General features: G+C 48.6%; 2 protein-coding genes, 1 long non-coding RNA gene and 3 other non-coding genes across 7 annotated transcripts in view; 3 read left to right on the top strand and 3 right to left on the bottom strand.

The window, feature by feature from the left end:
• SNX6 (sorting nexin 6) overlaps window positions 1-10980 on the top strand; it is a 61571-nt gene extending 50591 nt beyond the window's left edge. The window contains exons 12-14 of the mRNA XM_043555971.1: window positions 2495-2654; window positions 2742-2827; window positions 10231-10980. Coding sequence (XP_043411906.1) covers window positions 2495-2654; window positions 2742-2827; window positions 10231-10284 — 300 coding nt within the window. The 3' untranslated portion in view covers window positions 10285-10980. The remainder of the gene's footprint in view (window positions 1-2494; window positions 2655-2741; window positions 2828-10230) is intronic.
• Window positions 10981-13432: 2452 nt separating this feature from the next.
• LOC122469836 lies at window positions 13433-13596 on the bottom strand. The gene has a single exon (XR_006293718.1). It is a non-coding gene; the product is annotated as a U1 spliceosomal RNA (small nuclear RNA).
• Window positions 13597-14089: 493 nt separating this feature from the next.
• LOC122468994 lies at window positions 14090-23894 on the bottom strand. Of its 2 annotated transcripts, none has more exons than XR_006293366.1 (5): window positions 22476-23894; window positions 21195-21306; window positions 20484-20487; window positions 18336-18521; window positions 14090-14466 (listed from the first exon to the last, which is right to left on the bottom strand). It is a non-coding gene; the product is annotated as an uncharacterized LOC122468994 (long non-coding RNA). The 2 variants fall into 2 exon arrangements; XR_006293365.1 differs by having other exon boundaries at window positions 22963-23251.
• On the top strand, window positions 20034-20197 carry LOC122469825. The gene has a single exon (XR_006293709.1). It is a non-coding gene; the product is annotated as a U1 spliceosomal RNA (small nuclear RNA).
• LOC122468993 (SNRPN upstream reading frame protein-like) lies at window positions 23894-27630 on the top strand. The gene is given in 4 exon segments (XM_043555972.1): window positions 23894-24783; window positions 25637-25765; window positions 25768-25794; window positions 25797-27630. Coding segments are annotated over 3 exon segments (186 nt in total). The 5' UTR covers window positions 23894-24783; window positions 25637-25713; the 3' UTR covers window positions 25904-27630.
• TRNAY-GUA lies at window positions 24289-24378 on the bottom strand. Its single transcript is given in 2 exon segments — window positions 24289-24324; window positions 24342-24378. It is a non-coding gene; the product is annotated as a tRNA-Tyr (tRNA).
• Window positions 27631-27742: the final 112 nt, after the last annotated feature.

The following is a 27742-nucleotide window of genomic DNA, read 5'->3' as shown; positions in this document are numbered from 1 at the left end:
TTTTTTCTCCTTTTACAAATTGTAGGTCAGGGAACCCCACATAAATGTTTCCTCTATTGGGGTGCCTGACTGGCTCAGTTGGTAGAGCATGCAACTCTAAATGTTGGGGTCATGACTTCATGCCCCGTGTTGGGCCTAGTGCTTATTTAAAAGAATAAAAACTTGGGGCACTTGGGTGGCTCAGTCAGTTATGCATCCGGCTTTGGCTCAGGTCATGATCTTGTGGTTCATGAGTTCGAGCCCCACATTAGGCTCTGCGCTGACAGCTTGGAGCCTGGAACCTGCCTCGAATTCTGTGTCTCCCTTTCTCTCTGTCCTTCCCCAGCTTGTGCACGCATGTGCTCTCTCACTCTGTCTCTCAAAAAGTAAACATTTTTTAAAAAATTATTAAAAATAATAATAAAATTAAAAAATAACTAAAAATAATGTTTCCTCTATAAGCTTCTGATACAGTATAGATTAGAATTTTTTTTTTTTAAATGAATTTGGCATAGTCATTCAGGTAAAATGCCTACAAAACAAAAAGTAAACCCCGTAGCTAAAGGAGTCCTAATTTGGTCTATATATATCTTTTGGGGGTAAATGAGCTCTAAAATCAGAATGTGTTTTATTTTAAGGCGACTCAAATTTCCTTTTTTTTTGAGAGTGAAGAGGGGGAGTAGGGGCAGAGAGAGAGGAAGACTGAGAATCCCAGCAGGCTCTGCACTGTCAGTGCAGAGACCAACCTGGGGCTCAAACCCACCAACCGCAAGATCATGACCTCAGCCAAAATCAAGAGTCGATCACTCAACCAACTGAGCCACCCAGGGAACCCAAATTTCCTTTGGAAGTCTATGTATGTGCAAGACTAAAACTCTTACTGTCCAAAAAATGTTTAACAGAAACAACTGAAAAAAGCACTGAAAACTTAGTGGCTCAGATATTCCAAATTTTGTGTTAATTTATGAATCGGTATGTATTGTACAGAAAATTCCCATGTGTTCAGTGGTGATTTGAACACCACATTTTCATTCCTTATCAAATTATAAATAGGCCTTGGGGCACCTGGCTGGCTTAGTTTATAGCACATGTGACTCTTGATCTCAGGGTCTCGAGTTCAAGCCCCACATTGGGTGTAGAGATTACTTAAAACATAAAATCATTAGTGGTGCCTGGGTGGCTCAGTTGAATAAGTGTCTGACTCTTGTATTTGGCTCAGGTCATGAACCCACTGTTCATGAGCTCAAGCCCCACATCAGTCTCCACGATGATAGTATGGAGCCTACTTGGGATTTTCTCTCTCCTCCTCTGTATCTGCCCCACCCACTCTTGTTCTCTCTCCCAAAACAAATAAACTTTAAAAAAAAAAATTAATAAGTAAGGGGCACCTGGGTGGCTTATTCGGTTAGGTGTCCAACTTTGGCTCAGGTTATGGTCTCATGGTTTGTGGATTCGAGCCCCGCATCGGGCTCTGAGCTGACGGCTCAGAGCATGGAGCCTACTTCAGATTCTGTCTCCCTTTCTCTCTGCCCTCCCCCGCTTCTGCTCTGTCTCTGTCTCTCTCAAAAGTGAATAAACCTTTTTTAAAAATTGTTTTCAATAATTAATTAATTAAATCTTTGTAAAATAAAACCACAGCGTGATACCACTTCACACCACCAGGTGGCTTTAATCAAAAAGATAAGCGTTGCCAAGGATGTGGAGAAATTGGGACACTCATACAGCGTCTGCAGAAATGTAAAATGACGCAGCCGCTTTGGAAAACAGTCTGGCAGTTTCTCAAAAGGTTGAACGTAGAATTACCGAGTGACCCAGCAATTCCACCCCTAAGTAATGAGATAGAAAGAGAAAGGAAGACATGTTCACACACAGACTTATACACGAATGTTCATAACAGCATCATTCATAATAGGCAGAGTGTGGAAACAAACAAATGTCTCTCCACTGGTGAACGGACACATCCATGTGGTGTGTCTGTCCTTACGGCGAAACATTATGTAGCAGTCAAGAGGAATGAAGTACTGATTCAGTTATAACATGAATGAACTCGAAACTTTACGCTGTGTGAAGAAAGCCAGACAGAAAAGGCCGCATATGCCGTGATTCCATTTTTTTTTTCATGGCACGCCCAGAATAGGCAAATCTCTAGAGACAGAAAGCAGATCAACGGTTGTCTAGGGTTGGGGGGTGGCAAGGAGGAAATGAAGAATGACTGCTGATGGATGTGGGGTTTCTTTTTGATCGACAAAAATGCTCCAAAATTGATGGTGGCGATGGTTATACAACTCTGCCAGCACACTAAAAACCCGTGAATTGTGCACTTGGAACGAGGTGTCTGTGTGTGAATTACATCTCCATAAAGCTGTTATAAAGACCATTTGGAGGGTGACTGGCATGTGATCTTCATGGCGTAAGCATTAGCTCTGATGATGATGGGGGCAGTGGGGTGGTGGTGGTTGCCCGTAACTGTTGGAAACACGCAGCGTGTCTTACTGTGAAGCATTCTGTTGTATAGGATCTCCTCTATCGAAGATCTAGGTCACTAGTGGATTATGAAAATGCTAACAAAGCACTGGATAAAGCAAGAGCGAAAAATAAAGATGTTCTTCAGGCTGAGACATCCCAACAATTATGTTGTCAGAAATTTGAAAAAATATCTGAATCTGCAAAACAAGGTACTGTTATATTAACCTTTAATTATACGGTATACCTTCAACTATTATGTGAATTAAAGAGTTAATCCTAATTTCTTTTGTTCACAGAACTTATAGATTTTAAGACGAGAAGAGTTGCCGCATTCAGAAAAAATTTAGTGGAACTGGCAGAGTTAGAACTGAAGCATGCAAAGGTTAGTGTCATAGTCAAGGTTTAATAGTTTACGTGACTTATAATTTAGAAATGAGTCAGTCTTGGGGCACCTGGGTCCTCACGATTGGTGAGTTTCAAGTCCCACGTTAGGCTGTGTGTGGGGGGGGGGGCCTTCAGATCCTCTGTCCCCGGTCTGTGCCCTTCCCCCGCCAAAAGTAAAAAATAAACGTTAAAAAGAAAAGGGAGGGAGGGAGGGAGGGAGGGAGAGAAAGATAGAAAGAAAGAAAGAAAAGAAAGAAATGAATGAATGAATGAACGAATGAATGAATTATGGGGTGCCTGGCCGGCTCATTCGGTGGAGCATGTGACCCTTGATCTCCTGGATGTGAGTTTGAGCCCCACGTTGGGTGTTGGGTGTAGAGATTACTTAAAAAAAAAAGAAAGAGAGGAAGGCAGGGAGGAAGGAAGGAGTCAGTTATGGAATTGATAATAATCCTTTAATGACAGTTTCTTTCTGGAGGGATATTGGAAGAACCATTCCTGGATTAGAATGAATTATAATTGGAATGCTAATTTTTGAAGATCATTTTAGTACTTCAAAATAATTGAATGTTAGTAAATAAATATCCTTCGCCCAGCGTTTTTTATAGTGTTTGTTTCCTCCAGATTCAGCCCTTTCTTGTAGTTAAGATATAGCTTGGCCCAAGCCTTCTAATAAGGTTAGAACTAGAGAATCTTAGAATTGCGAGCGAACTTAAAGATCATCTAATTCAAGCAAGAATAATACGTACAGTTTCTCTAAGCGGTCAGCTCTGCAAGGCCCTAGTACCTAATATGGAAACCAGTATCATTTGTGACTGCTTAAAAAAGATAAATCTATCTTTAATAAAAACTTCTTTAAAAATTTAATATTTGCTGGCTTCAATCAGAAGGACTGAAAGTAAAAATATATTCAAAATTCCCCAAATTAGAAGTATTAAAGAAATTTAAATAAACTTGTTAGTGTTGTTTTTTTTTTTTAAATATATTTATAGTATTTACGCTTTGAAAGTCATTAAAAAGCTTGAAACTCCACTAAGACGTCCGGGACACTCCATAACGCACAGAAATCTGCTTCTGTGTCACTCTGACAAATTGGTCAGAGTTTCGTCACGTGAAATAAGAAAGATAAATTTGACGGATGCCTGGGTGGCTCTGTCGTTTGAGGGTCCGACTCTTGGTTTCGGTCAGGTCATGGTCTCACAGTTTGTCAGCTGGAGGAGCCCTGCGTCCAACTCTGCGTGGAGTCTGCTTGGGGTTCTCTCTCTCCCTGCCCCTCCCCGCTCGTGCGCTCGCTCTCTCTCTCTCTCAAACTCTCAAAATAAATGGGTTGGCTTTAAAAAAAGAAAGAAAAATGAATTTAATTTCTCCCACAGAAACATTTGGATATATTACCCTCAAATATTTGAATATATTCTCTCCTACAAGCTAGACATCTTTGAGCTAAATATATTTTATCCCATACATTTCAATAAGCTTTTTATATTATTACACTAGGTCATTGCTGTTTTCAAATATTGCATGCCGGGGCCCCTTGGTGGCTCAGTTGGGTAGGCCTCTGTCTTTGGCTCAGGTCACGAGCTCACGAGCTCACGATCTCACAGTCGGTGAGTTCGAGCCCGACGTCGGGCTCTGTGCTGACAGCTCAGAGCCTGGAATTGCTTCGGATTCTGTGTCTCCCTCTTTTCTCTCTCTGCCCCTCCCCTGCTCATGCTCTGTCTCTCTCCGTCTCTATGTCTGTCTCTCTCTTTCTCAAAACAAATAAATAAGTACATAAACATTAAAATTTTTTTTCAATATTGCACCCAGAAATGGAAACACCTTTCCCACACGTGGACTTATTATTGTACACGTTTCTCCTCGCGGCAGTTTTTTTTTTTTTTAATTGTTTTTTTCAACGTTTATTTATTTTTGGGACAGAGAGAGACAGAGCATGAACGGGGGAGGGGCAGAGAGAGAGGGAGACACAGAATCGGAAACAGGCTCCAGGCTCTGAGCCATCAGCCCAGAGCCTGACGCGGGGCTCAAACTCATGGACCGCGAGCTCGTGACCTGGCTGAAGTCGGACGCTTAACCGACTGCGCCACCCAGGCGCCCCTCACGGCAGTTTTAGAGGCATAAGGGTTTTTTGTGTTTTTTTCTTTTTTTTTCTTTTTCTTTTTGCTTTTCGTATAAGGGTTTGGTTTTTTTGTTCTTTGGTTCTTTTGTGTTTTGTCTTGTTTTGTTTAGCGCCATCTTACACCAGCTTGATTTGGCTCATAATCACACATCTTCTCCCCGTTCTCCTCCTCCTTCTTGGTCTGTTTTCGAGCCTCCAACCTATAGTTGTGTGTTTAATTCTTTGTAGGAATCGTTTTCATTTTTGTGGTAAAAAACGCATAAATGTACCGTCTTACCCACTCTTAAAGTGTACGGTTCAGCCTTGTTAAGTAGATTCACATTGTCGTGCAACAGGTCTCTAGAACTTTTTCATGTACTGAGCGTTTAATTTTTAAAATGAAGTTGCAGGCCACAGTTATGTCTGTCAAATTGTAGCTTGCTAGTTTTGAGCCCAGCGTGAGATCTTTTGGAAACTTCGATTTGATCATATAGTAGTTGACTAGGAGAGTGGTGATTACTCCCAAGTGATGGACATTTGTAGTTTGTATGACCTTCCCTTTTATGTCGTCATCTAAGTTTTACTTTAAAAGATTGATCGGGACCAAAGGAGTCAACATTGGTTCATCTAACCGGATAAGTGCACGGTACCCAAGAAGGCTGAATTTTTAGTTCCCTCCCTTTCTTTCTATACTAATTGATATTAAGTTATTAATGAGTATTCTTTGGTGATGGCTATTTGGGTAGCTAGGAATTCACCTATTTATACTATCATCAACCGTTTCCATTTTATCTGTGATGGATACAAGATGTATCCAATTCCTCATTACAATGAAGCTATATGTTGCGGATTTCCTGGTCTAATCACCCTCTCAAAAGAAAATATTTCGATAAGGTTGGCACGATTTATTGTTACTGCACCCGTGTTGGTTTCTAATGTTCACTATGTTTCTTCTTTGTAAGGAGGTTACAAAATCTCTTCAGGATTTTGTTAACAGGTTTAAGGAAGGATTAGCAGATTACAGCCTGTCTGTTTTTGTGTAGCCTGTGAGCCAAGAATGGCGTTGGTTTTTTGAGAGGGAGAGAGAGATAGAGCACGAGCAGGGAAGGGGCAGAGAGAGAGAGGGAGAGAGAGAGGTAGAGAGAGAGAGAGAGAGAGAGAGAGAGAAAGAACACCATGCAGGCTCCTCACTGTCCGAGTGAAGCCCGATGCAGGGCTTGAACTCCCTAACCGCCAGACCATGACCTGAGCCGAAACCCAAGAGTCAGACACCTACCCGAAAGAGCCACCCAGGTGTCCCGGGGAGAGAGTATGTTAAGCAGGCTCCACGCCCAGTGCAGAATCCCAGGCGGGGCTGATCTCACGACCAACCGTGAGATCATGACCTGAGCCGAAATCGAGAGTCGGACGACGCTTGACCGACTGAGCCACCCAGGTGCCCCTCAGTGGTTCTTTGAAAAAAGGCCAAAGAATAGTATTTCGTGACACGTGATAATTACGTGACATTTAGATTTCATCTGTAAGTGAAGTTTTACTGGAATACAGCCAAGCTCGTTCCTTTGTGCTCCGTCTGTGGTTGCTTTCATGCTACTACAGCAAAACAGAGACCACATGTCTCTCAAAGTCTAAAACGTTGACTACGTGTTTAAGCCCTTTACAGAAAGTTTGCTGACCCTTACTATGTAGATGGTTGTCAGCCTCTGGTTTCCAGATTTCTGTGCTTTTCAGGTCCTTTCTGAAATGTGTTCTCTGATGGGTCTTCTGCTCCAGTGGCTCTCTCAACTAGAGGCAGTTTTGCCTCCCGGGAGACATTTAGCAATTTCTGGAGACATGTCTGGTAGTCACAACGGAGGATGGGTGGGTTTACGACCGGTATGTAGGGCGCAGAGGGCAGGAATGCTGCTAAACTTTTGACAGGGCACAGGAGAGTCCCCATTATTAGAAAGGATTCGACAGCCCCAAATACGTCAAGTGTGCCGAGACTGAGGGACACTGAGACTGGATGGCTCAGTCGGTGGAGCGTGCAACTGGTGTTCTCAGGGTTGTAGGTCCGAGCCCCACGTCGGGTGTAGAGATGACTTGAAAAATAAAATCGTTCAGGGGCGCCTGGGTGGCTCAGTCAGTCAAGCATCCGCCTCTTGACCTACCTAAGAAAATGATAATAAATTTTAAAAATAATGATAAAATAAAATCTTCTTTTAAATGGGGGGTAGGGTGGGTGGTGCCTGGCTGGCTCGGTCGGAAGAGCGTGTGACTCTCGATCTCGGAGTCGCCAGTTCAAGCCCCACGTTGGGGGTAGAGAGATTACTTTAATAAACAAAACTTGGGGCGCCTGGGTGGCTCAGTCAGTGAAGCGTCTGACTCTTGGTTTCCGTTCGTGTCATGATCTCACGGGTTTGTGAGTTCGAGCCCCGTGTCCAGCTCTGCACTGATAACCGTGGAGCGTGCTTGGGATTCTCTCCCCCCGCCCCCCTCTCTGTCTCTCTCTCAAAAATAAAATAAAATAAACATTTAAAAAAAATAATAAATAAAGCTTAAAAAAAAGAAAAAAACGCCGAGGTTGAGAAACCCTGCCCTCTCGTCTGAGGTTTCTTGATGATTTTGCAAATCTGAACAAAGTCCCATTTGGGTCCCAGAATCCATATAAGTCATTCCAAAGAGATTAGACATTGGTTAAATTTACATCCAGATGGTTTAAAACTACTTTGGATTTCACTCGTTATAACCGGGATATGTCTTGCCATGTATTGGAACCTGGTTATAACAGAAAATTAGGTCATTTGGTCACTTTTGTGTCCTTGAAGATAGTCTCAGATACTTTATTAATGAAGCATAGAATGTATGATAAAGGCAGTGAAAAAAAAAAAAAAAAAGGTGATGCTACTGCTGCCTATGAGGGCGTGGAGTCCTCGTGCCTGGTGGGTAAGTGTGGACCAGGGCACACCCTTCCGGAGGGCGTTGGCAGTGTGTCAAGTGCAGGATGTGTATCCTTGGACTTCGTCCCACTGGAGGGATATACCTTTAAGAAGATCATGTCGGAAATACAGACAGGCTCAGAATCCATCGTTCTACTGGCACAACATGGACAGTTACTGGGGCACTTGAAATTCTTAAATGTTTATGTGCCCCCAATTTCAGGCGCTCAGTAAAGTTGCAAGAAAAGTACAAAGAATCCCTGGATAGTTGTCACTAGAGTCCTCAAATGTGCATATTGCCATGTTCGCTCTGTCCTCCCCTCCCCCTCCTCCTCCCTCCCTCTTTACTTTTCCTCTTTACACAGTACACACACACCCCACACCCCTACCCTTATACATACCTGTTTTTGTCTTAAACCATTTAGGTTGCAGCTAGGAAGCCTCTTGGCTCTTAAACACTTCAGTGTCGATTTCCTAACACCAAATAATTCTCTTGAGTACTTGGAGCAATTACAAAGATCAGGAAATTACTATGGATACAGTACCATTATCTAATCCACAGACTTTTATGCCACCAGTTGTCTAATAATGAATAATGTCTTTAGTGGCAAAAGGATCCTCAAGATAATACATGACATTTGGCGCACAGGTCTTTTTATTTATTTTTTAAGTTTATGTATTTATTTTGAGAGAGCGCGAGCGCACACGTGGGAGAAGGGGAGAGGCAGAGCGAGCGAGAGAGCGAGAGAGCGAGAGAGCGAGAGAGAGAGAGAGAGAGAAAGAGGGAGAATCCCAAGGCAGGCTCCAGCGCTGTCAACGCAGAGCCCCGGGCGCAGGGTGGGGTGGGGGAGGGCTCCAACTCACGAAACCGAGACCGTGAGATTGTGACCTGAGCAGAAACCGAGAGTCGGACACTTAACCGACAGAGCCACCCGGGCGTGACTTTTCGTTTTTCTTGGGATGAGCTCTACCCCCGCTGTAGGGCTTGAATTCACGACCCCCAGGATCTAGAGAGTCGAGAGTCGCGCGCTCTACCAACTGGGCCAGCCAGGTGCCCTCCCCGCCCCGCACCCCCCCGCACGTGTCGTTTTAGACTTCCTGAACCCGGAAAGTTCCTGAGTCTTTGTATTTCATAACATTGGACACTGAAAAGCACAGGTCTATAAAATGTCCCTCGCTTTGGGTTCGTCTAGTTATTGAGTTTAGATTCCCCACCTGTGGCGGGAATCGCCCAGAAGTGGTGCTCGGACCTTCTCGTTGTTGCATCCTTTCAGGAGGTACGTGCCGTCGATGAGTTGCCTCGCTGGCAGTGTCTGACTTTGATCATTTGGCTCAAGTGATGATGTCTGCAGGTTTCTCAGTGGCCAAGTTACTATTTTACACTTTGAAATGAAGAAGTATTCTGCGGGGAGATCCTTGGGACTGTGTAAATACCCCATCGCTTACCCAGCACTGTCCCACAGAATTTTGTGTGATGATGGAAGTGTCCTGTCATCAGCACTGTCTGGTACGGTAGCCACTAAGTAGCCACACGTGGCCGTCAGACGCCTACACTTGAAATGTGGGTGGTGCAACTGAGAAACTGAGTTTTTATTTAACTACTATTAACAGAAATTTAAATTTTCCATCGCCGCGCGTACCTAATGGCTACGGTATTGGCATTTCAGCCTTATGCTCAAAGCCACCGTTCATGACTTTTGCCTCCGTCGATTATTGCGGTGGCTGCCAGACGGTCACTTTTCTAATCCCATCGTTTTAGTTGGCTTTCTACTTACTGGAAGGAAGAGGTTTTCCTTTACCCCGTGTATTTATCGGTGTCATCCACATATGCTTACATTTGTCCGGACACGTGTCTAAATTTGGATGCCAGCGCCCATGTTTTACAAATGGGTACGTAGGCCTGTCTGAATGTTACAGAATGCCGTTGTACGGGAACTTACGGCTATGTGTATAAAAACTGGTATCACTCACTACTTTAGTCCTGAAAGCGTACGTTATAATTTAATATGCCTCTACCCTGATACACAGATTTTAACGGCTAGAGGAAAGGGATAAGAACCGGCCTTGCAAAACGTCCGGTAGTTTGACTTGGACACACAGGGCATGTTTCATCCCTCATTAGAATCATGCCGAGTGATTCAACACCATAATACTGATCTAGACGGAAATGCCCTGAAGAAACCTGGTGTGTGGAAAACCTTGTACGTGAAACAAAGGATACGGTTTTATGTCTTTAAAGCCGTACGTGTGTGGATAGTGAGTAGCTGTTTCCGGAGTTCTGTTGTCTTAATAAAGGTGGCGTTAGTTACGGGATTCCCAGCGCTGTTATATTTTCACTGCAACTCTTCCAGGCTGTCTGCACTTCATGATTTATTTTCCCTTCCTTTTTAGGGTAACCTACAGTTGCTGCAGAACTGCTTGGCAGTGTTAAATGGAGACACATAAGCCACACTCCGCCTTTGGTTAAAAAGGGCTGCCTTCCTTCAGATTTTATTTTTGTTTTCTTAATGAGATTAGGCATTTACTGCTCACTGGAAACAAAAGAAACAGCTGACCAAGTGCATCTACTCTCCTTTTTTTCTGAGAAGCGATGGAGCGGTGCCGTCCACGGGTTTTGCGGGTCCGTCCGTCCGTCTGTGTGGTGGAACGCTGCCCTCCTGCAGCTCCCCGTGTGCTCCCTGGGACGGTTGTCCATCACCGTGCGCTCCTCCTCTTCCGAAGCCCAGCGTTCAGTCCTTTTTTAAGTAGCCTCTGTAACTGTCTTTATTTTCTGAATAGCGTTCCTTATGGCTGCCAATCTTATTTCCCTTTAAGTAATTTCTGATGTTTAACCCTTTCAAAGATGCATTGTTCAGACAAGATAAAGGTTGCCATTACCTTGTGTTTTCTTTTGGTGTTTTTGTTACGTTTTGTTTTGTTTTTTTAAAAACATTGTATGCCACCTTAGTTCATCCATGTATCCTGGTAAAAGCATCTTAATCAGACTTATTTTTAATTAATGAACATTTCTTAGAAGTTTTGGGACAGACTTTATGTAATCTTTATAAGTATGATTTCTGATGAAAAGCGACTGCATTAGTATGTTTGCCTTAAACTTGTAGACTAAACCGACTATTGTCAAATAAACCGTGGTAACAGTGATAGTTTTTAACTCTGTGGTCATTGTATCACGCTAAAATTTGGAGTAGCTATAATCAATCTACTCCTTCGTTATGCTTTACAGTGCAGGGCTTCTGTCTTTTTTCTCTGAAAATGGCATGTTGAACCAGGTTCACCAATCCCCTTACGAAAGAATGAACTGCTTCTCTGTGTGCTCTCAGCCTTTCCTAGAAGATGGAATTGGGCAGAGGCAGGTTCGAAACAGCTGTTTCTAAAATACAGGAGGCAGACAGAATGGTCCGTCTGTGATGGTTTCCTGAATTCCATCCCTAGCCGGGCCAGTTAACCCTGCGACACGCCATCGAGCCACTTGATAGTTCTACTAGTGTACGGATTGGTATGGAGAGAGAAAGAGTGCTGTTAACGAACAGCCCTCGTGGGGGGGGGGGGGGGGGGGGGGGGGGGGGGGGGGGGGGGGGGGGGGGGGGGGGGGGGGGGGGGGGGGGGGGGGGGGGAGATTGGAATATTTGGAATGGAAGGCTCCAAAAAGGGTACTAGTTACAATACAAATACGATTGGCCTTTTTAATGTGAATTATCGCCACGTCATTTCTAATTTAAAATTCGATTGTGTGGTTTGGTTTTTTTCACTGTCTAACTTTTCTTCCAGTTGGAAACCACAGGTCTTTGGGTTGGTCACCTTGTAGGTGGGTTCCTCGTTTACATTTTCCCCACCCCTGGTCTAGGTCTTCTGCGTAGTCACCATGATCCCAGCCTTGCTCTCCGGCATGTTCTCTTGCCTTACTGGTGTGCTGGTTCACGTTTCTCTCTTTCACTGGCGTTGTTCCCTGGTTATTCCCTGATGTCGTTTGTACTAACCCCCGCCCCCCCCACGTTTGCTTGAGAAATCTGTGTCTTTGGTCCTCCTGTCTGTCCCCTTCGCTGGTGAGAAGACGCCCACGCGATGCTCACCAGTGGATGAACGGGACAGAGAGCCCTGGCTTCGGGACTCGGGTGCAGTCCCTTCGCCGGCTGCCCTTGTGGCCTAGGCAGGTTTGGTTCGCTTGACCTCTGTCTGCCTCAGTTTCTCTACTACAAAGGACATACTGACCTACCTACCTCACAGGGGTGTTGTGAGGATTAATAAACATTGGTACAGTGCTTTGAAAACGTGACGGTGCTGTGTAAATGCTAAGAAACAGCAAGTACGGGGCAAAAGGCAGTAATACAGTGTCGCACCTATCCATCCGCTAATCTGCTTGTTTGTACCAAGGGGGCCTTATTCCGGGCAAGGGTAGGAGAGTGGTAGGTACATCCCTTGGTCCCTGGTTTACATGTTTACGGTGTCTGTTGGGGTGGGGGTAGAGTGGAAGCAGCAAGTTACATATTAGTGTGGGGCAGGGTGCTTAACAAAAACACACATAAATGAGTTGACCGCACTATCCAAGGAAGGGCCTTGTCACAAAACACACAACGAAGGTGAAGAATGTAGGTTACTCCCTCAAGGGCATACTTTAGGAAAGATGCTACTTTGTACCTCCAGAACAATGGAAGTATTCCGCAGCTCAGCTGCTGGTTCGCCGTAAAACCAAACCAAACCAAAAACTGGTTTCAATACTCTCGTGGTGTGGCATTTACGAAACATTCAGGGACCATCTTGTGCCTGGGGGACACAAAGGAGAAAGAGGAAGACGCCCAGTAACAGAGACAAAGCCCTGCACTGGGTAGTAGTACAGGGTTTCTCCCACAGAGTGTCTTTACTGCACGTTCTGAGGGGAAGAGAGTGACGCGAGCAGTAGGAATGAACGACCCAGGAGGAATGAAGGTGGCGGGGTCGGTGGCAGTGAAGGTGGAGGATGGTAAAGAAAGGAAATTGCGAAAGAAAGTGGGGGTCCCCGGGCCGCTAAGGCCCGTGAGGCTTAAAGACTGGGCGAGTTTCTCCTCTGCCCCTAGTTTGGGAAAGCGCCTACAACACAGATTCCGTGGTGAACTGCTACAGAAGTTGAGCTCAAACAGACCTTTTTGAAGTGAGGCACTACGCACAAGTTAACAGAGCAGGGTGGTGGATTTCAAGGAGACACTGCTGGGGGGGGGGGGGGGGCGGGGGACGAGGTGTGGCAGGACTTACAAAGAAAAGAAAACGACCACGAAGCGAAGACGTACTTCTGCGCCGTCTCCTGGCCCCCCGCAAGCCCTGACGTGCTCGCCTATCACCACGTTCTCAGGCGACCGGAAAAATGTTCTCCGTGCTGCCGCAGTACGCGGGCTACAATTGGCGGAAAACGAGGCAAAGAAAAGCAAAACAAAGCCAAGCAAAAGCGGAGAAGCGCGCTTCTACTTTCCTGCAGGCTTCTTTGGGGCGTCCCGGGACGCGTTACTACGAGAAATAACGCCACAGCAACAGCGCGGCCGTATCGTGGGTGCGAAGCTCAGACACACAACCCCACCCCGCCGCGTAGCTAAGCCCAAGCTCTTTCATTCGGACTATGAAAAATCAGGGGAAAGCGCGAACGCAGTCCCCCACTACCACAAATTATGCAGTCGAGTTTCCCACATTTGGGGAAATCGCAGGGGTCAGCACATCCGGAGTGCAATGGATAAGCCTCGCCCTGGGAAAACCACCTTCGTGATCATGGTATCTCCCCTGCCAGGTAAGTATGAGTTGCTCGCCCCGCCTCGACCCACACCCTCGCGCTCGCCACGCTTCTTACACACGGTCACTTGCCCCACGCGGCTTCCGCGCCCCGGATGCCCGCAGCCCCCCTCAGCTCCAACCTCTCCCGTCCGCAAAACAACCTCGGGCGCCTTTGCCTAGCCCCCACGCGGGACGTGCGCGCCCAGGCGGTCCGGGACCGGCAGCCTCTGCGCGCTTGTTCATCTACATACGCCACGCCTTGTCGCGCGCTTCCCCGCGTCGCGGCTCCAGCTCTGGGACAACGGATGTGCTAGTGTCCCGGCAGACCGCCGGTGCCTGGAGCGAAGGATGGGGGGAGGGCGGCGAGGAGTCGGGACCGGAGGGGAGACCCGAGAAGACGGGGTCCCGCGGCGTCCAGAAGCTGCAGGCCCCACCCAGGCGGTGGGTTAAGTCTCCCCTTCCTTGCAACGAAAATTACATGCAATGCGCAACAGAGAATCAACTCAACCTTAAATACTAAGAGTTTTGTCACCAATTTAACACGAAATTGTCTTAATCCTCAGTATGACCTTTCGGATTACGTAGTAACCTAATCTTGCGACAACGAAAGGAAAATTTGAACAGAGGGCGTCAGTCAGGACAAGGCGTCCATTCTCAAGAGTAGATGTGTGGGCTGGGGAGGGGCGTCCAATGGTCTCCGAAAATCAAATGAACGGAAATATCACGTTTTCATCCTGTGGGCTTCGGCTGCCTCTTTCAGCCTGCCCGGATTTGTCTTTTCCTCTTCTGTACAAGAAGATTCTTTCCGGAGATCGAGTGGAGGTAAAGGTAAATATCCTCTTCAGATAGGAGCAAAATGATTGAAGTGTTGTGTGTTCCTGGGTGATCGGGTCCCTGGAGCAAAGCAAGGCAAGAGACAGGACTAGAGATTATTGGGTCAGCAAAGACTTCTCTGAGGTTCTAGCAGCATCAAGATCCGAGTTAACGTGTTGTACGTCCTTTTACTTTACTTTTCTTTTCTTTTGTTTTTTAATTTATTTTGAGAGAGAGCGGGAGGACGGGGCGAGAGCAGGGGAGAGGGAGAATCCCAAGCAGGCTCCGTGCTGTCAGCGGGGAGCCCCACGCGCACCGAGCCCCCTCTCCGCCCCCTCCCCGCCCCCAACCGTGAGATCATGACCAAGGCTCGTTCCCTTAAGGGACTGAGCACCCAGGTGGCCCACGTTTTGGATTGTTAGTTGTTTCAGGAAGTTTCCTTTCTTAGGGTGTACTACTCCTCAAAACAAACAAATGGTTCTCTTCCCTAACCCCAGGAGAATTATCAAAACCAAGAAATGAACATTGATACAATCTTACTACTCTACCGACGTTATTCCCTTTTCCATCAATTGTCCCAATAATGTCCTTTAGAGCAAAGGAAAATTCAAAATCATGTGTTGCATTCAGTTGTCATGTCTCTTTATCTGAAATAGTTCCCAGGTAGTTCTTTGCATTTCATGATGCAGGCCTTTTTGAACGCTACGGGCCAGTCATTTTGGAGACCGTCCTTCAGTTTTTGAGTTGTCCTGGCTTCCCTCGCAAGTACATTTTTGTACTTGCATTTTTGACACGAAGGCTACGTAAATGATACCGTGTCTGTTATGGGTTGGTTTGTGTCCCTCCAAAAAAATATGTTGAAGTCCTAAGTCCTGGTACCTAGGACTGTGACCTTCTTTGGAAATCTGATCTTTGCAGATACAGTCGGGTGAAGGTGAGGTCACTCGAGCGGGCCCTGATCCAATGTGACTGTTTTCCTTACGCGAGGAAGACGGCAACGTGAAGAGACTCGCTGACAGAACACCATGCGATGGCAGAAGCAGAGAGTGTAGTGATGTAGCCGCAAGCGAGCCAAGGCTTGGCTTGTCACCACCGGGAGCTGGGGAGTAACGGGGGACGATTCCACTCAGAGCCTCAGAGAGAGTACGGCCCTGCTGGCACCTTGCTTTTGGACCTCTAGCTTCCAGAACTGTGAGAGAAGACACTTCTGTTTTTTTAAGCCACCCAGTTGGTGGTATTTTATTATGACAGACCTAGCAGATGTATACAGGCCTCCTCTGGGCACCACGTTTGGAGGCACGTGAAGGCAGTTTGTTCTATTACCGGTGGGGTTAACATCGACTACTTAGTGAAGGAGGTGTATCGGTTACCCGTCTCTGTGTAACAGATTGCCGTAAAACTTAGCGATTGGAAATAATGACCGTTTCACTTGCTCACAATTCTGTGGATCAGCGATTCTGGCTGGGTTCCACCGGGCAGTTCTGCCGGTCTCAAGCGGGATCGCTGGAGCCGCGGCGGCCAGCCTGCAGGTCACCTGGGGCCTAGTCGGTCTAGGGGACTTCGGCAGACAGGGTTCACGTTCACTCCGGCGATGTCATCCTCCAACGGGCTAACCCAGGCTTCTTCTCATGGTGGCCTCAGGACAGGCAAGTGAGGGCCAGTCTTAGTGAGCAAGTGATTTTCAACCTTCTGCTTGCATCCCATTTACTAATGTCCCATTAGCCAAAGCAAGTCACATAGCGAAGGCCAAAGTCAGTAGGCTGGGGTGTTGCAGAAGCACCTGGGTACTGGGGCCAGCACTGCAACTGTCGGCCACTGGAGGTGTTCATCAAGTTTTCCCTTTGTAATTATTAAGTGATTTGTATGGAGATAAGTTGAGGATATGTGAATATCCTGTTTAACACAACAGTTTTTAGCATCCACTGATGGCTCTTGCGTTATGATTGCCAAATGTCCATTTTCTAATGCCATCATTCATTCTTCAGTTATCAGCTGGCATCGTAAGGTAGGACTTTCCCTCCTTCCCTGTGTGCTAACGATACGAACTCATGGTTGTTATTTTGTTCAGTTGTTTGTAACCCAAAACTGTTTTGAAATTTATTTTGATGTTCTAATGTTCTCAGATCGGGCCTATAAAAACCCCTTCAGGGTGCCTACGGTGTCCTTCGGACATGTCCATAGCATTTTTGGAGCATTTCCGTGTCTTCTGGCACCAGATGTTCCAGGGCCATTATGTATCTGTCTTGGCTCGTGAAAATTATCTATTTCTCCAAAGAGGCCTGGTTCTTTTTAGTGGGGAGTGGTTTTAGAAAACAAGATCAAGGGGCGCCTGCGTGGCGCAGTCGGTTGGGCGGCCGACTTTGGCTCAGGTCGTGATCTCACGGGTTCGGTTGGTGAGTTCGGCCCGCTTTGGATCCTCAGCCCCCCTCTCTCTGCCCCTCCCCCGCTCACACATTGTCTCAAAAACAAATAAACGTTAAACAAATAAACATTAAGAGGAGGAGGAGGAGGAGGAGGAGGAGGAGGAGGAGACAGAAAGAAAAGAAAAAAAGAAAAAAGAAAAAGAAAGGAAGCAAGATCAAGGCGGTAGGTATGTCTAATGCTACTGTCTTTGCCTCTAGGCCCCTTCAGTGGATAGAGGTAGAGAATATGTGTATTTCCTAACACCTGTCTACAGATGTAGATTAAAAACAATGAGCCCAGGGACAGCTACGTGGGTGGTTCAGTTGGTTAAGCATCCGTCTCTTGATTTTGGCTCAGGTCATAACCTTGGGGTCATGATATTGAGCCCTGCCTCCGGCTCCCTGCTAGGTGTGGAACCTGCTTAAGATTCTCTCTACCTCTGTCTCTGCCCCTCTCCCCCCTCTCAAAATAAATTAATAAACGTAAAGAAAATTCTCTCTCCCTCTCTCTATGCCCTCTCCCCCACTCGCTCCTTCTCTCTCTTTAAAAAAAAAAAAAAAAAATTAAAAAAATAAATAATGAGCCCACACCAGTACCTTAAATTCCAACTCTCAATTTTATGCAAGTGGGTCCTCCTTGCCCTCCACCATTCCATATTTGTTTGTTTGCTTGCTTTAATTTTTTTAACGTTTATTTATTTTTGAGAGAGAGAGAGAGAGAGAGAGAGAGACCGATCACAAGCAGGGGAGGGACAGAGAGAGAGAGAGGGAGACACAGAATAAACAGGCTCCAGGCTCCGAGCTGTCAGCACAGAGCCTGATGAGGGGCTCGAACTCACAAACCGTGAGATCATGACCTGAGCTGAAGTTGAACGCTTAACCAACTAACCGACTAAGCCACCCAGGCACCCCGTGTTTTTGGTTTTGTTTTTAATGTTTATTTATTTATTTTTTAAATGTTTATTTTTGTGAGAGAGAGAGCGAGAGAGCGAGAGAGCATGAGCAGGGGAGGGGCAGAGAGAAAGGGAGACACAGAATCAATTCAAAGCAGGCTCCAGGCTCCGAGCCGTCAGCGCAGAGCCCGATGTGGGGCTTGAACCCATGAACCGCGAGATCGTGACCTGAGCGAAAGTCAGGCGCTTAACCGACTGAGCCACCCAGGTGCCCCAAATGTTTATTTATTTTTGAGAGCAAGAGAGACAGAGCATGAGCAGGGGCAGAGAGAGAGAGACAGACAGACAGACAGACAGACAGACAGATGGACAGAATCTGAAGCAGGCTCCAGGCTCTGAGCCATCAGCACAGAGCCCGACGGAGGGCCCAAACTCATGAACCGTGAGATCATGACCTGAGCTGAAATCAAGAGTCGGATATCCGCTCAACAGACTGAGCCACCCAGGCGGACCATCATTCCATATTTGTTTGTATCTCCTTTCTCCAACAGTAAGAACCTTGACTCCCAACATCCATTTAGTCATTAGCTCAATCCTACAATATACACAACGTTGTTACAGAACTGTTACGACCATACAGCTATGAAATACAAACCTACTATGGGACAGTTCAGTATGTGTTTGCAGTTCTTGTCTTTGGACTTGAAGATGTTTATAGTCGATGTACTGCGCCCAAAAGTCATTTCAGTTGGTTATTTTTTTTTCTTCCAGTGTGGCTACACTATTCATCTCAGATCGCTAGGTTCGGTTATGCTTATGTTCAACGTTAGGGATGTTCCCCCTGTGATTTAAAAATATATGTAAAATATTAATAGAATTCCAAAAGTCAAAATTACAGAGAAAGGTGTACTCAGAAAAGCATCACTCTCTCCTTCCACTCCCCCCCCCCCCCCCCCCGCCAGGCAATTTCATCATTTATCTATTTAGAGAGTGCTAGTCGGGGAGAAGGGGAGAGGGGCAGAGGGGGAGAGAGAGAATCTTAAGCAAGCTCCACACTCAGTGCCCAGCCCACGACCCTGGGATCCTGACCTGACCTGACCTGAAGTCAAGAGTCAGACACCCAGGTGTCCCTAGTCTTCTGTTTCTTTTGGCAAGACTGTATAATTTTCTTGTTTTCACACTTTTCCTACACAAACGGTAGCATACTACATATATTTGGGGGCCTTCCCCACCCCCCCCCCCCACTTAACACAGTCGATGTGTCATACCTAAAGCGAACCCACAAGTCAAGCAACCCTGTCCTAACCTCCTGGAGGCCACAAGGTCAGCCAAAGAAACAAGTAAACAAACTAGAAAACCCAAACGAGGGCTCACCAGCCTTTGCAAAGACTGTGATTTCTCAGTGGGGAAAATGTTAGAAAAAAACGGTGACAAAATCAAACCCCTCAATCCAACTGCAAACTGCAAACTGCTGTGCAGTGCCTGGCTGGCTCAGTTGGTAGACCATGGGGCTCTGAGTGAAGAGTTCTAGCCCTACATGGGTGTACAGATGGATGAGGGAAACAAAGGCAAGAGAAACGTAGCTTAAACTAGATCTCCTTACAGCTTGCAGCCCACTGATAGAGAGCTGAAACATGCAGAGCGTGACCTTCCTCAAGGAGCTCACGGCTGCCGTAGTGCCTTAATGTTTATATTTCGTTAAAAACTAAAAGCAACCTTACCATGACAGCAGCTAGCCCCTCAGGGTCCTGAAAGCCTTGCTTCAAAATTCCTTGGAAACTTACTTTATCTCTATCCCCCCCTCCCTCCACAAATTTAAAAATATATCATCAAGTCACTCCTCACAAGCCCAGTGCAGCTCTTTCTGCCTGCCCACCGGGTGCTGTGCTGGTGCTACGTATAATAACAACACCTTTTTGCACTGAAACGTCTGGAGAAACCTTTCTTAGCCATCTGCTCATGAATCCACGTCATAATTAAAAAAACAAATAAATAAAATAAATAAGAGAACTACAAACTAATGTTCATTTTAACTGGAAGAATCACAGCCAGGCTCCCCCGGTTCTTCTACTTTCGTCCCCCAAGGGTGTGAAGTTCCTCCGCCCACTCCGGCGACAGGGCGTGGCGTATGTAGATGAGCATGCGCGCATTGGCTGCCGGTCCCGGACAGCCTGGGCGCGCACGTCCCGCGTGGGGGCTAGGCAAAGGCGCCCGAGGTTGTTTTGCGGACGGGAGAGGTTGGAGCTGAGGGGGGCTGCGGGCATCCGGGGCGCGGAAGCCGCGTGGGGCAAGTGACCGTGTGTAAGAAGCGTGGCGAGCGCGAGGGTGTGGGTCGAGGCGGGGCGAGCAACTCATACTTACCTGGCAGGGGAGATACCATGATCACGAAGGTGGTTTTCCCAGGGCGAGGCTTATCCATTGCACTCCGGATGTGCTGACCCCTGCGATTTCCCCAAATGTGGGAAACTCGACTGCATAATTTGTGGTAGTGGGGGACTGCGTTCGCGCTTTCCCCTGGTTGTCTGGGTTTGCGAAGAGCAGAAACGGCTTTTCTTGCCCGCGTTGGCGCAAAAGCGATTTTCTGGACGTTCAGTTCTCCACAGTTACGCCTATGGCGTCGGGACAGCAGTCTCGGCAGTGTCTTGGGGTTTCCTGTTTTGTTTTGGTTTTTTTCTTTTTTCTCTCGCGTTGTTTCCTCAAGGCGCTTTCAACGCGTGCTCCTGGGCCCACAGTTTCAGCATCGCCTAGTCCCGCGGGGGCTGGCTGGTTACGACCGCGAAACGCAGCAACGTTTTGTAGAGACCTTACTTTCACGGAATCCGCCAAACTCTAGATAGCAGCCCCTTCTGTAGTACAGGATTCCCAGTTGATCCCAGAGACGCTTGGAGAACCGATCTAACATCTTATTAGCTTTGTCTTTTTTCCGAAAAATTTTTAGCGTTTGGTTTTCGAGACAGCAAGCGTGAGCGGGGAAGGAGCAGAGAAAGAGGGAGCCCCAGAATCTGAAGCAGGCTCCAGGCTCTGAACTGTCAGCACAGAGCCAGATCCGTGGCTCGAACTCACCAACCGTGAGTTCAGGACCTGAGCCCAAACCCCACGCTTTAGCGGACTGAGCTACCCAGGACCCCTGCATTTTAGTTTTCTAACTATACCCCCTGAGAGGTAAGTTCCACGAGGCCAGAGATTCTTGTCTATTTTGTTGATTGCTCCATTCCATACGTGGCTACAACAGTGCATGGCGGCATAATAGGCTTTTAGTATATGCTTCATTAATTAACTTCTAGATCGCGGGGTTAAAAAAAAAAAAAAAGTTTCTGGGGCGCCTGGGTGGCTCAGTCCAGTCAAGCATCCTGACTCTTGATTTCCGCTCAGGTCACGATCTCACAGTTTGTGAGGATCCACCCACCAGTCTACCCCATCGGCCTCCAACCTAGCCTGGTTCAGCCCCTTCTCACTTTAGAAGAATGGGATCATTTTACAAACCATCAGAAAAAGGTAAGTCAGGGGTATGCACCTTAGTTTTCTCCCATGCCTTCCTCTTCTGTTCTTCCATCATGCTTCACTCTGGTTCAAGGTGTAGGGGAGACAGAACTTTACTTTTACCCTGTTAGGGTCTCCAGCAGGGCCTGAGAATTAAATTGGACGTAAAACAGAATATCAGAAGGAAAGCATACAGATTTTTTCCATGTACGTGGGAGACCCCATAGTAACATGAAAACCCAAAGAAGTGGCTAGGTGGGTCTCCAAGGAGCCCTGGTTCCTTTTTTTTTTTTTTTTTTTTTTTCCATTTTGTGTATCTGGAGGCCAAGATCCGGTGGTGCTTAGCGTTCACGGATACTGATGTGTGATTGCATTTAGGCCCTGCACCTGTTTTACTCCACGGATTATGATCCATTATTTTTTTGTTTTATTTAAAAAAAAATTTTTTTTAACGTTTATTTATTTTTGAGACAGAGAGAGACAGAGCATGAACAGGGGAGGGACAGAGAGAGAGGGAGACACGGAATCTGAAACAGGCTCCAGGCTCTGAGCTGTCAGCACAGAGCCTGACATGGGGCTTGAACTCGCGGACCGTGAGATCATAACCTGAGCCGAAGTCAGACGCTTAACCAACTGAGCCACCCAGGCGCCCCTATGATCGATTATTATCATGATCTCGATTTGGCCAGTGGGAACCCTTTCAAAATGGCTCTTGTGTGCTTGACATGTCCACATCAGTGGCACATTGCTTTACTTTTTGGCACAGCTCCATGTTTCAGGGCATGATGAGGCCGACTGATACCCAGCCGTGTCGGCCAGTCTGGTGGCCTGGCTCCTTTGACCCTCCTGTGCGCACCGACCTGGATTCCTTTGAGGGAGGTGGTTACTTCCTGAAATAGGTCAAGGTGCTTTGGACTTCCTGGAGAGGCACTGGAGTCAAAGGCCGGGGAGAAGAGAACACCAGTGCCGGGGTTGGACTCCTTGCCCTGGCTCCATGTATTTTAACATCCCCTCGGGTGTGTGCCCACCCACCCAGTGAAAGTCCCACAGAGGCACAACAGGTCACATCTACGTGGCCTTCCCTTGACTGTGTCGCCACTGCCTGACTGGGTGGCAGGCACTGCTGTGTCTGCAAGGATGTGGGGCCGTACCTTGGAAGCACCCGGCCACTCCCCATGACACCCCGGACAGGAAGCGTCCGCCATGCTAGGGCCCACTCTTGCATTTGCTGGATGCCAAAACCCACCTCCCCCCTCCACCCCTCACCCTGCTAGTCCCCCAAAGCGCCAAAGCTAGGTCCCCAGGGATTCCACACCTCCACATCTCATCAGGCACATCCAGTGAAGGTGGTTGAGGTTTTATCTTTGGTGCCTGTCTGCTGGTCTCTGCCTGTAGATGGTGACATTAGAGGCTGGGGTCTCTCTGTGGCTTCCCGAAGGTCAACTGTTGGACTTCAAAGGCAGGGCCTCCTGAACCCGTGGAGGCAGTGGGACAGTAGCACTGAGACCGGGCTGGGGAGCGAACCAAGAGGAAGGGCGGGGGGCCGGGGAAAACGCAGTCTCCAGTTTGGGAGGCAGAACTAAAACCGAAAAGGCGCTTGTGGTCTCAGAGGTCAGGGATGGCAGTAGCCGGGTCCCTGAGGCCTCAGAGAGCCACACTCCCGGTGCGGTTCCGCTGCCAGCCCCCTCTGTGATGCGCTCCAACTGTACTTTGAGTCTCTGGAGTTTCCTTCCCACAGGAGGGAAGAGAACAAGGACCTTTCCCTGGCGTTCTTCTCTGCACCCACCCGCAGCCCCAACAACCTGGCTCTGTCCCCAGGATGAAGCCCGTTTTCTCCTGGATGGGTGCTCTCTGACAGGCCCTCAGTGTCTCCCTCTTCAGGCCCTGCCAATTTAGCCTTAAGGGCCCAGCGCTAAGTCAGCCAGCTGGTCAGAACCCACAGGCCAGCTGCCTGTGTAAGTAAGGACGTGAATTTGTGCGCCCGACCGACTGTGACGACAGCTGCCCCCGTCTCACTCCACCCCTACTCCCACTCTTCTGCGCCCCGACTCTGACTCTTAAGTCTGCGTTTTGCCGCCACACCCCACCCCACCCCCACCCCCGCTCGCCCCCTCCCCTTTCTGCATACAGGTGGAGACCCCAGCGGTCCGGTCGTTCCGTGGCCAGAAAGCGGGTAAGATAGAAATATTTCATCCATCTCCCTCTCCCTCCGTCCGATGTAGCGGGAGAATCGGTACGGGTGGATTTACCACCCGTGCACAGAGTGTGAGTAATCACTGCTCTCTCAGCGGGAGCGCCCCCAGCCCCGCCATCCGTGGCTACAAGAACAGGTGCGAAGGCACGGGAAAACGGAAGTGTACCCGGACCACCGCCCTGTCCTCAGACTGACAAGAAACCTGAAGGGGCCGCTGAAGTTCTCGTCGCGACTGGCAAGGCCCATGAGGGGGGCCCTGCTGCATTTCGTTTCTGCCAGTGTCAGCTTCGATGCAAGCGCACAATTGGCGATGGCTTGGAAAACCTCAGAGTGACAGTTCTGTCCCACGAGTAGATTAAGCTGGTCGAGGAAGAGGGTTTTCTGTCTCCGTAGAGCTGTGTATTTATAGACCCTATGAGAAACAGGGAAGGAGGAGACAGAGAGACTGCAACTGGGAGCGACCGACGCAGCGACCGTCCTCGGAGGCAAGGCAGGAGATCGAGGAGGGGGAGTTTTCATGAAGGACGCCATGGTTGTTCCCGACCCGTGTGACGACCTGTACGCTTGTCAGCCTCGAGGGCTTGCCGAGGGCAGAACCTCTTTGCCCACGCGTTTGTCTGGAGCGGGAGCAGTGGGCGAGTAAAAGTGGGGAAGGGCGCGGGACGGCGTGGGGCTGAGACAAGGCAGGAGCGGCGGGGACGTGGAGCGTCCACGGGCACGTGCAGGTAAACTGCGGGAAGAAGGCGCAGGTGTGTTCCCTGGCGGCGGCACACGAGCAGACGTAGGCAGGTGTTCCCTATAGGTTTTACTTACTGACTTTGGCCTGTGGGAGAGGGGCTGCCGCGAGGCTGCAGGTGCCCGGGGCGGGGCAGAGTTGGGGCGGGGCGCTGGGGGGCGGTGCCCCCCGCCCCGTGGCGCAAAAGCGACAGGCACTTCCTTCGAGCCGGAATCGAACCAGCGACCTAAGGATGCCCACACGTATCCAGCCTACAGTCCTCCGCTCTACCAGCTGAGCTATCGAAGGGTGCACGCTGACAGGCCCGGGTCATTGCTTCTTCTTGAAATGACGGAGGCCACCACACTGGCAAGCCGGAGGTCCGGCATGCCTTGGCGTGGTTGGAAGGCCCTTTAGAAAAAAGAGCAGGGCCGACGCTGCCCCAGCGCCCCTTTCCGGGCAGAGGGAGCATATCCCCTGCGTTTGGCGGTTGCCCGGCCGGTGGCCCCAGCCTCCCGGGTCGCGATTGTCAAGATGCCTGGGCCGGGGCTCTCGCCCGTTGCATTTCCCCTCCCGGCGCTCCTTTCTACAGGTGGGGACTACAGCGGTCTGTGGCGGCAGTGGCGAGGAGGGGCGTCGGTGAAGCTCGCGTGTTGGTTGTGCGGCGGTGGCCTCGCGGAGGAGCGGAGGAGAACCCACTGGGATGGGCACTAGGTAGGCGGCTGCAAACCGCCTAACCACCTGCTGGTTTTTAAATGCCTTTAGTTCAAAATAATCCTTAGGCCAAAATGACATTTTTTTGGTGTGGCAGATTATGCCACCATACGAAGGCAATATCGTCTTGCCTGGATTATGCAAGCCTCCTGAACTAACTGACTGATTTCCCTGCTTTTGTCTTTAACAGCCTGATTTCTTATTTTTTATTAACAACGATAATAATAATTATAATGGTAATTATTATTTTGGGTGCCAAGCGGAGTGGGAGGCGGAGGACTCAGATGAAGGCACTCCCCTGCTCAAAACCTCCCAGCTCGGGGTTGCCTGGCTGGCTCAGTCAGTAGAGCATTTGACTCTTGATCTTGAGGTTGTGAGTTCGGGCCCCCGAATTGGATGCCGTGTGTGTGTGTGTGTGTGTGTGTGTGTGTGTGTGTGTGTTCCTTCTTCCTAAGATTTTATTTATTTTTTTTTTATTTTTTTTTCAACATTTATTTATTTTTGGGACAGAGAGAGACAGAGCATGAACGGGGGTGGGGCAGAGAGAGAGGGAGACACAGAATCGGAAACAGGCTCCAGGCTCTGAGCCATCAGCCCAGAGCCTGACGCGGGGCTCGAACTCACAGACCGCGAGATCGTGACCTGGCTGAAGTCGGAAGCTCAACCGACTGCGCCACCCAGGCGCCCCCTAAGATTTTATTTTTAAGTAACCTCTACACCCATCTTGGGTCTCCAACTCACGACCCCAAGATCAGGAGTCGCATGCCACACCCACTGAACCAGCCGGGACCCCGATGTAGACCTTACTTCAAACACTAAACAAAACAAAAACTTTTGGTTCACTCACATTTAGAGTGTTACAATGATCTGCGCAGAGCGGAGTGGTCTCTGGAGATGCCTGATGGTCTGTTCTGAGGAGCAGCCAGCAGCATGATGGACCCGGCCAGGGACCACTTACACCTGAGACGGACTAGAGAAAAACACTCCCAGAGATGGAAGTCCAAGTCAAGAGCGTCACCTGTACCCAAGGAGACGGTGGCGGCAGCAGCGAGTACCTGTGGTCGATTTCCAGGCGGAACTGAGACAGGTATTCTCAGCCGAGATGCCAAGAGGTGGTTAAAGTGGTACTGGAACATCTAGGTAGCTGATTTCCAAGTGAAGTAAAAATATTATCCATGGGGGGCGGGGGTGGTGATGGTGTGGGACCTCTTACAATGATCTACAAGACCCTCATGATCTTATCACCAACCTAGTCACCTCTCTGACTTAATTTTGTACAACTCTTCAGTTTTGCGCTGGACGCAGGGCCTCCTTGCTATTCTCCACACACAGTCCTACCTGGGCCTTTGCGCTAGCCGACCTTTGTGCCGGGGATGCTTCCTCCCCCGCCCCCTCCGTGATTGACTCCCTCACCTCCTTCAAGTCTTTGCTTGAAGCATAGCACCTTCTCGTGTAACCTCTTCTGAGCACCCACTAACAGCTAACACACTAATTAATTTACCTATTGTGTCCATTGTTGATTTTCTCCCACTCCCTCTGCCCCTTCTACAAAAAAAACATGAACGCCAAGAGGCCTTTTTGTTACCAGTTCCTCAAAGTGTCTGGCACAACAACAAACAGTTGTTGAATGGGCAAACAATGTCATCAAAGAGAACAGAATATAAAAGGAGGGTCCAGGAGCCAGGGTTCAGCCAGGGGGAAGTGCCGGGTTATCTTGTTTCATCACCAGAGACTTTCTTAGGCTGAGAGCTGCAGAACTCTGAACACATAAGGACTGTTCCTGCACTGAGACTGTTTCCTGCACTGAGACTTGACCAGACTCTAGCATAGCTTCTAGCAGCACAAGGTTCTGTCCCTAAGTTTGACTTCCAGCCTGAGGAAGTTAAACACCTGACACAGGCCCCCAACCTGTGTTGTAAATAGGGCATTTATTAAAAAGGGCTTGCGACTGCGAATGTGGATCTCTTACAACTCTGAAGGGTCCCTCCCATCTCAAGGACTTTGAAATGTGATGGGGAAGGAAGTAGGGCCTATCTCCCAGTCTGTGGGAGGAGAGCATCCTCAGTTCAGTAACTGCCAGCTAACAAACACAACCGCCTAACAGCAGTTACACCGAACTACCCTTTGTAACCTTTCACTTCTCTGACTGGACTGAGCCCGCTTCCTCTCATTCTTCCAGGAAAACGCCCAAATCACCTCCGCACAAATCGGATTGGAGCTCAGCTCTTTCCCCTACTGTCAGTAGTCACTGAATGACATCTTTTTTCACCACTTTACTTACTGTCTGCTGCGTTTACCTTTGACGGAGTCCAAGTCAGAAAGGACCAGAGGGCACTTGGTGGGGCCACCCTGTGTGCGTGGTGGGGTGGTAGAGGGGGAAAGGGCTGAAGGGCACCTGACCCTGGCTGCCCGGGGTCTCGGGCGACACGACTGGTTGCGGTTGAAGGGCACTGTTTAGCGTTTTACTTAGTTTTTCGTTCTTCAACACTTAGAATCCTGGTTTTTCTTCTAGCGTTACTAGGTCAGGCTACTGCAGGTTACTGAAGCCCTTTTATTCAGAAAGTCGCCATGGCTAAACATTGCCACGACTTCTTACTAGGGCAGCTGAGCACTTAACGTCAAGCGGCAGAAAGACCTTTCCTGAGTTTTCGATTATATTTGAAAATGAGTTTCGAACAAGCGAGGACAAAAATGGGCCGAAAGTTTCTTTTTGTTGAAAGGCAGGTTGACACCACATCCGAGCCCTGACTCGCCACCACTCCCGCTGGGCGCCGGGCGACCCCCGCCTTCTCGAGTCTCGCTGCTAGGTCCCGGACCCCTCGCCTCCTGCCCACCTGCGCCCCCCCCCCCCCCCCCCCCCCCCGCCAGGCATCGGCGGGTCTGCCCGGCCGGCCACTAGCACATCCGTTGTCCCAGAGCCGGAGACCGGATGCGGGGGACGTCATGGCAAGGCGTGGCG

The sequence above is a fragment of the Prionailurus bengalensis genome, chromosome B3 (genome assembly GCF_016509475.1).
Source record: "Prionailurus bengalensis isolate Pbe53 chromosome B3, Fcat_Pben_1.1_paternal_pri, whole genome shotgun sequence".
Lineage (NCBI taxonomy): Eukaryota > Metazoa > Chordata > Mammalia > Carnivora > Felidae > Prionailurus > Prionailurus bengalensis.
Note: the sequence above shows the minus strand (reverse complement) of the source record. Positions and strands in the feature narration are given on the sequence as shown.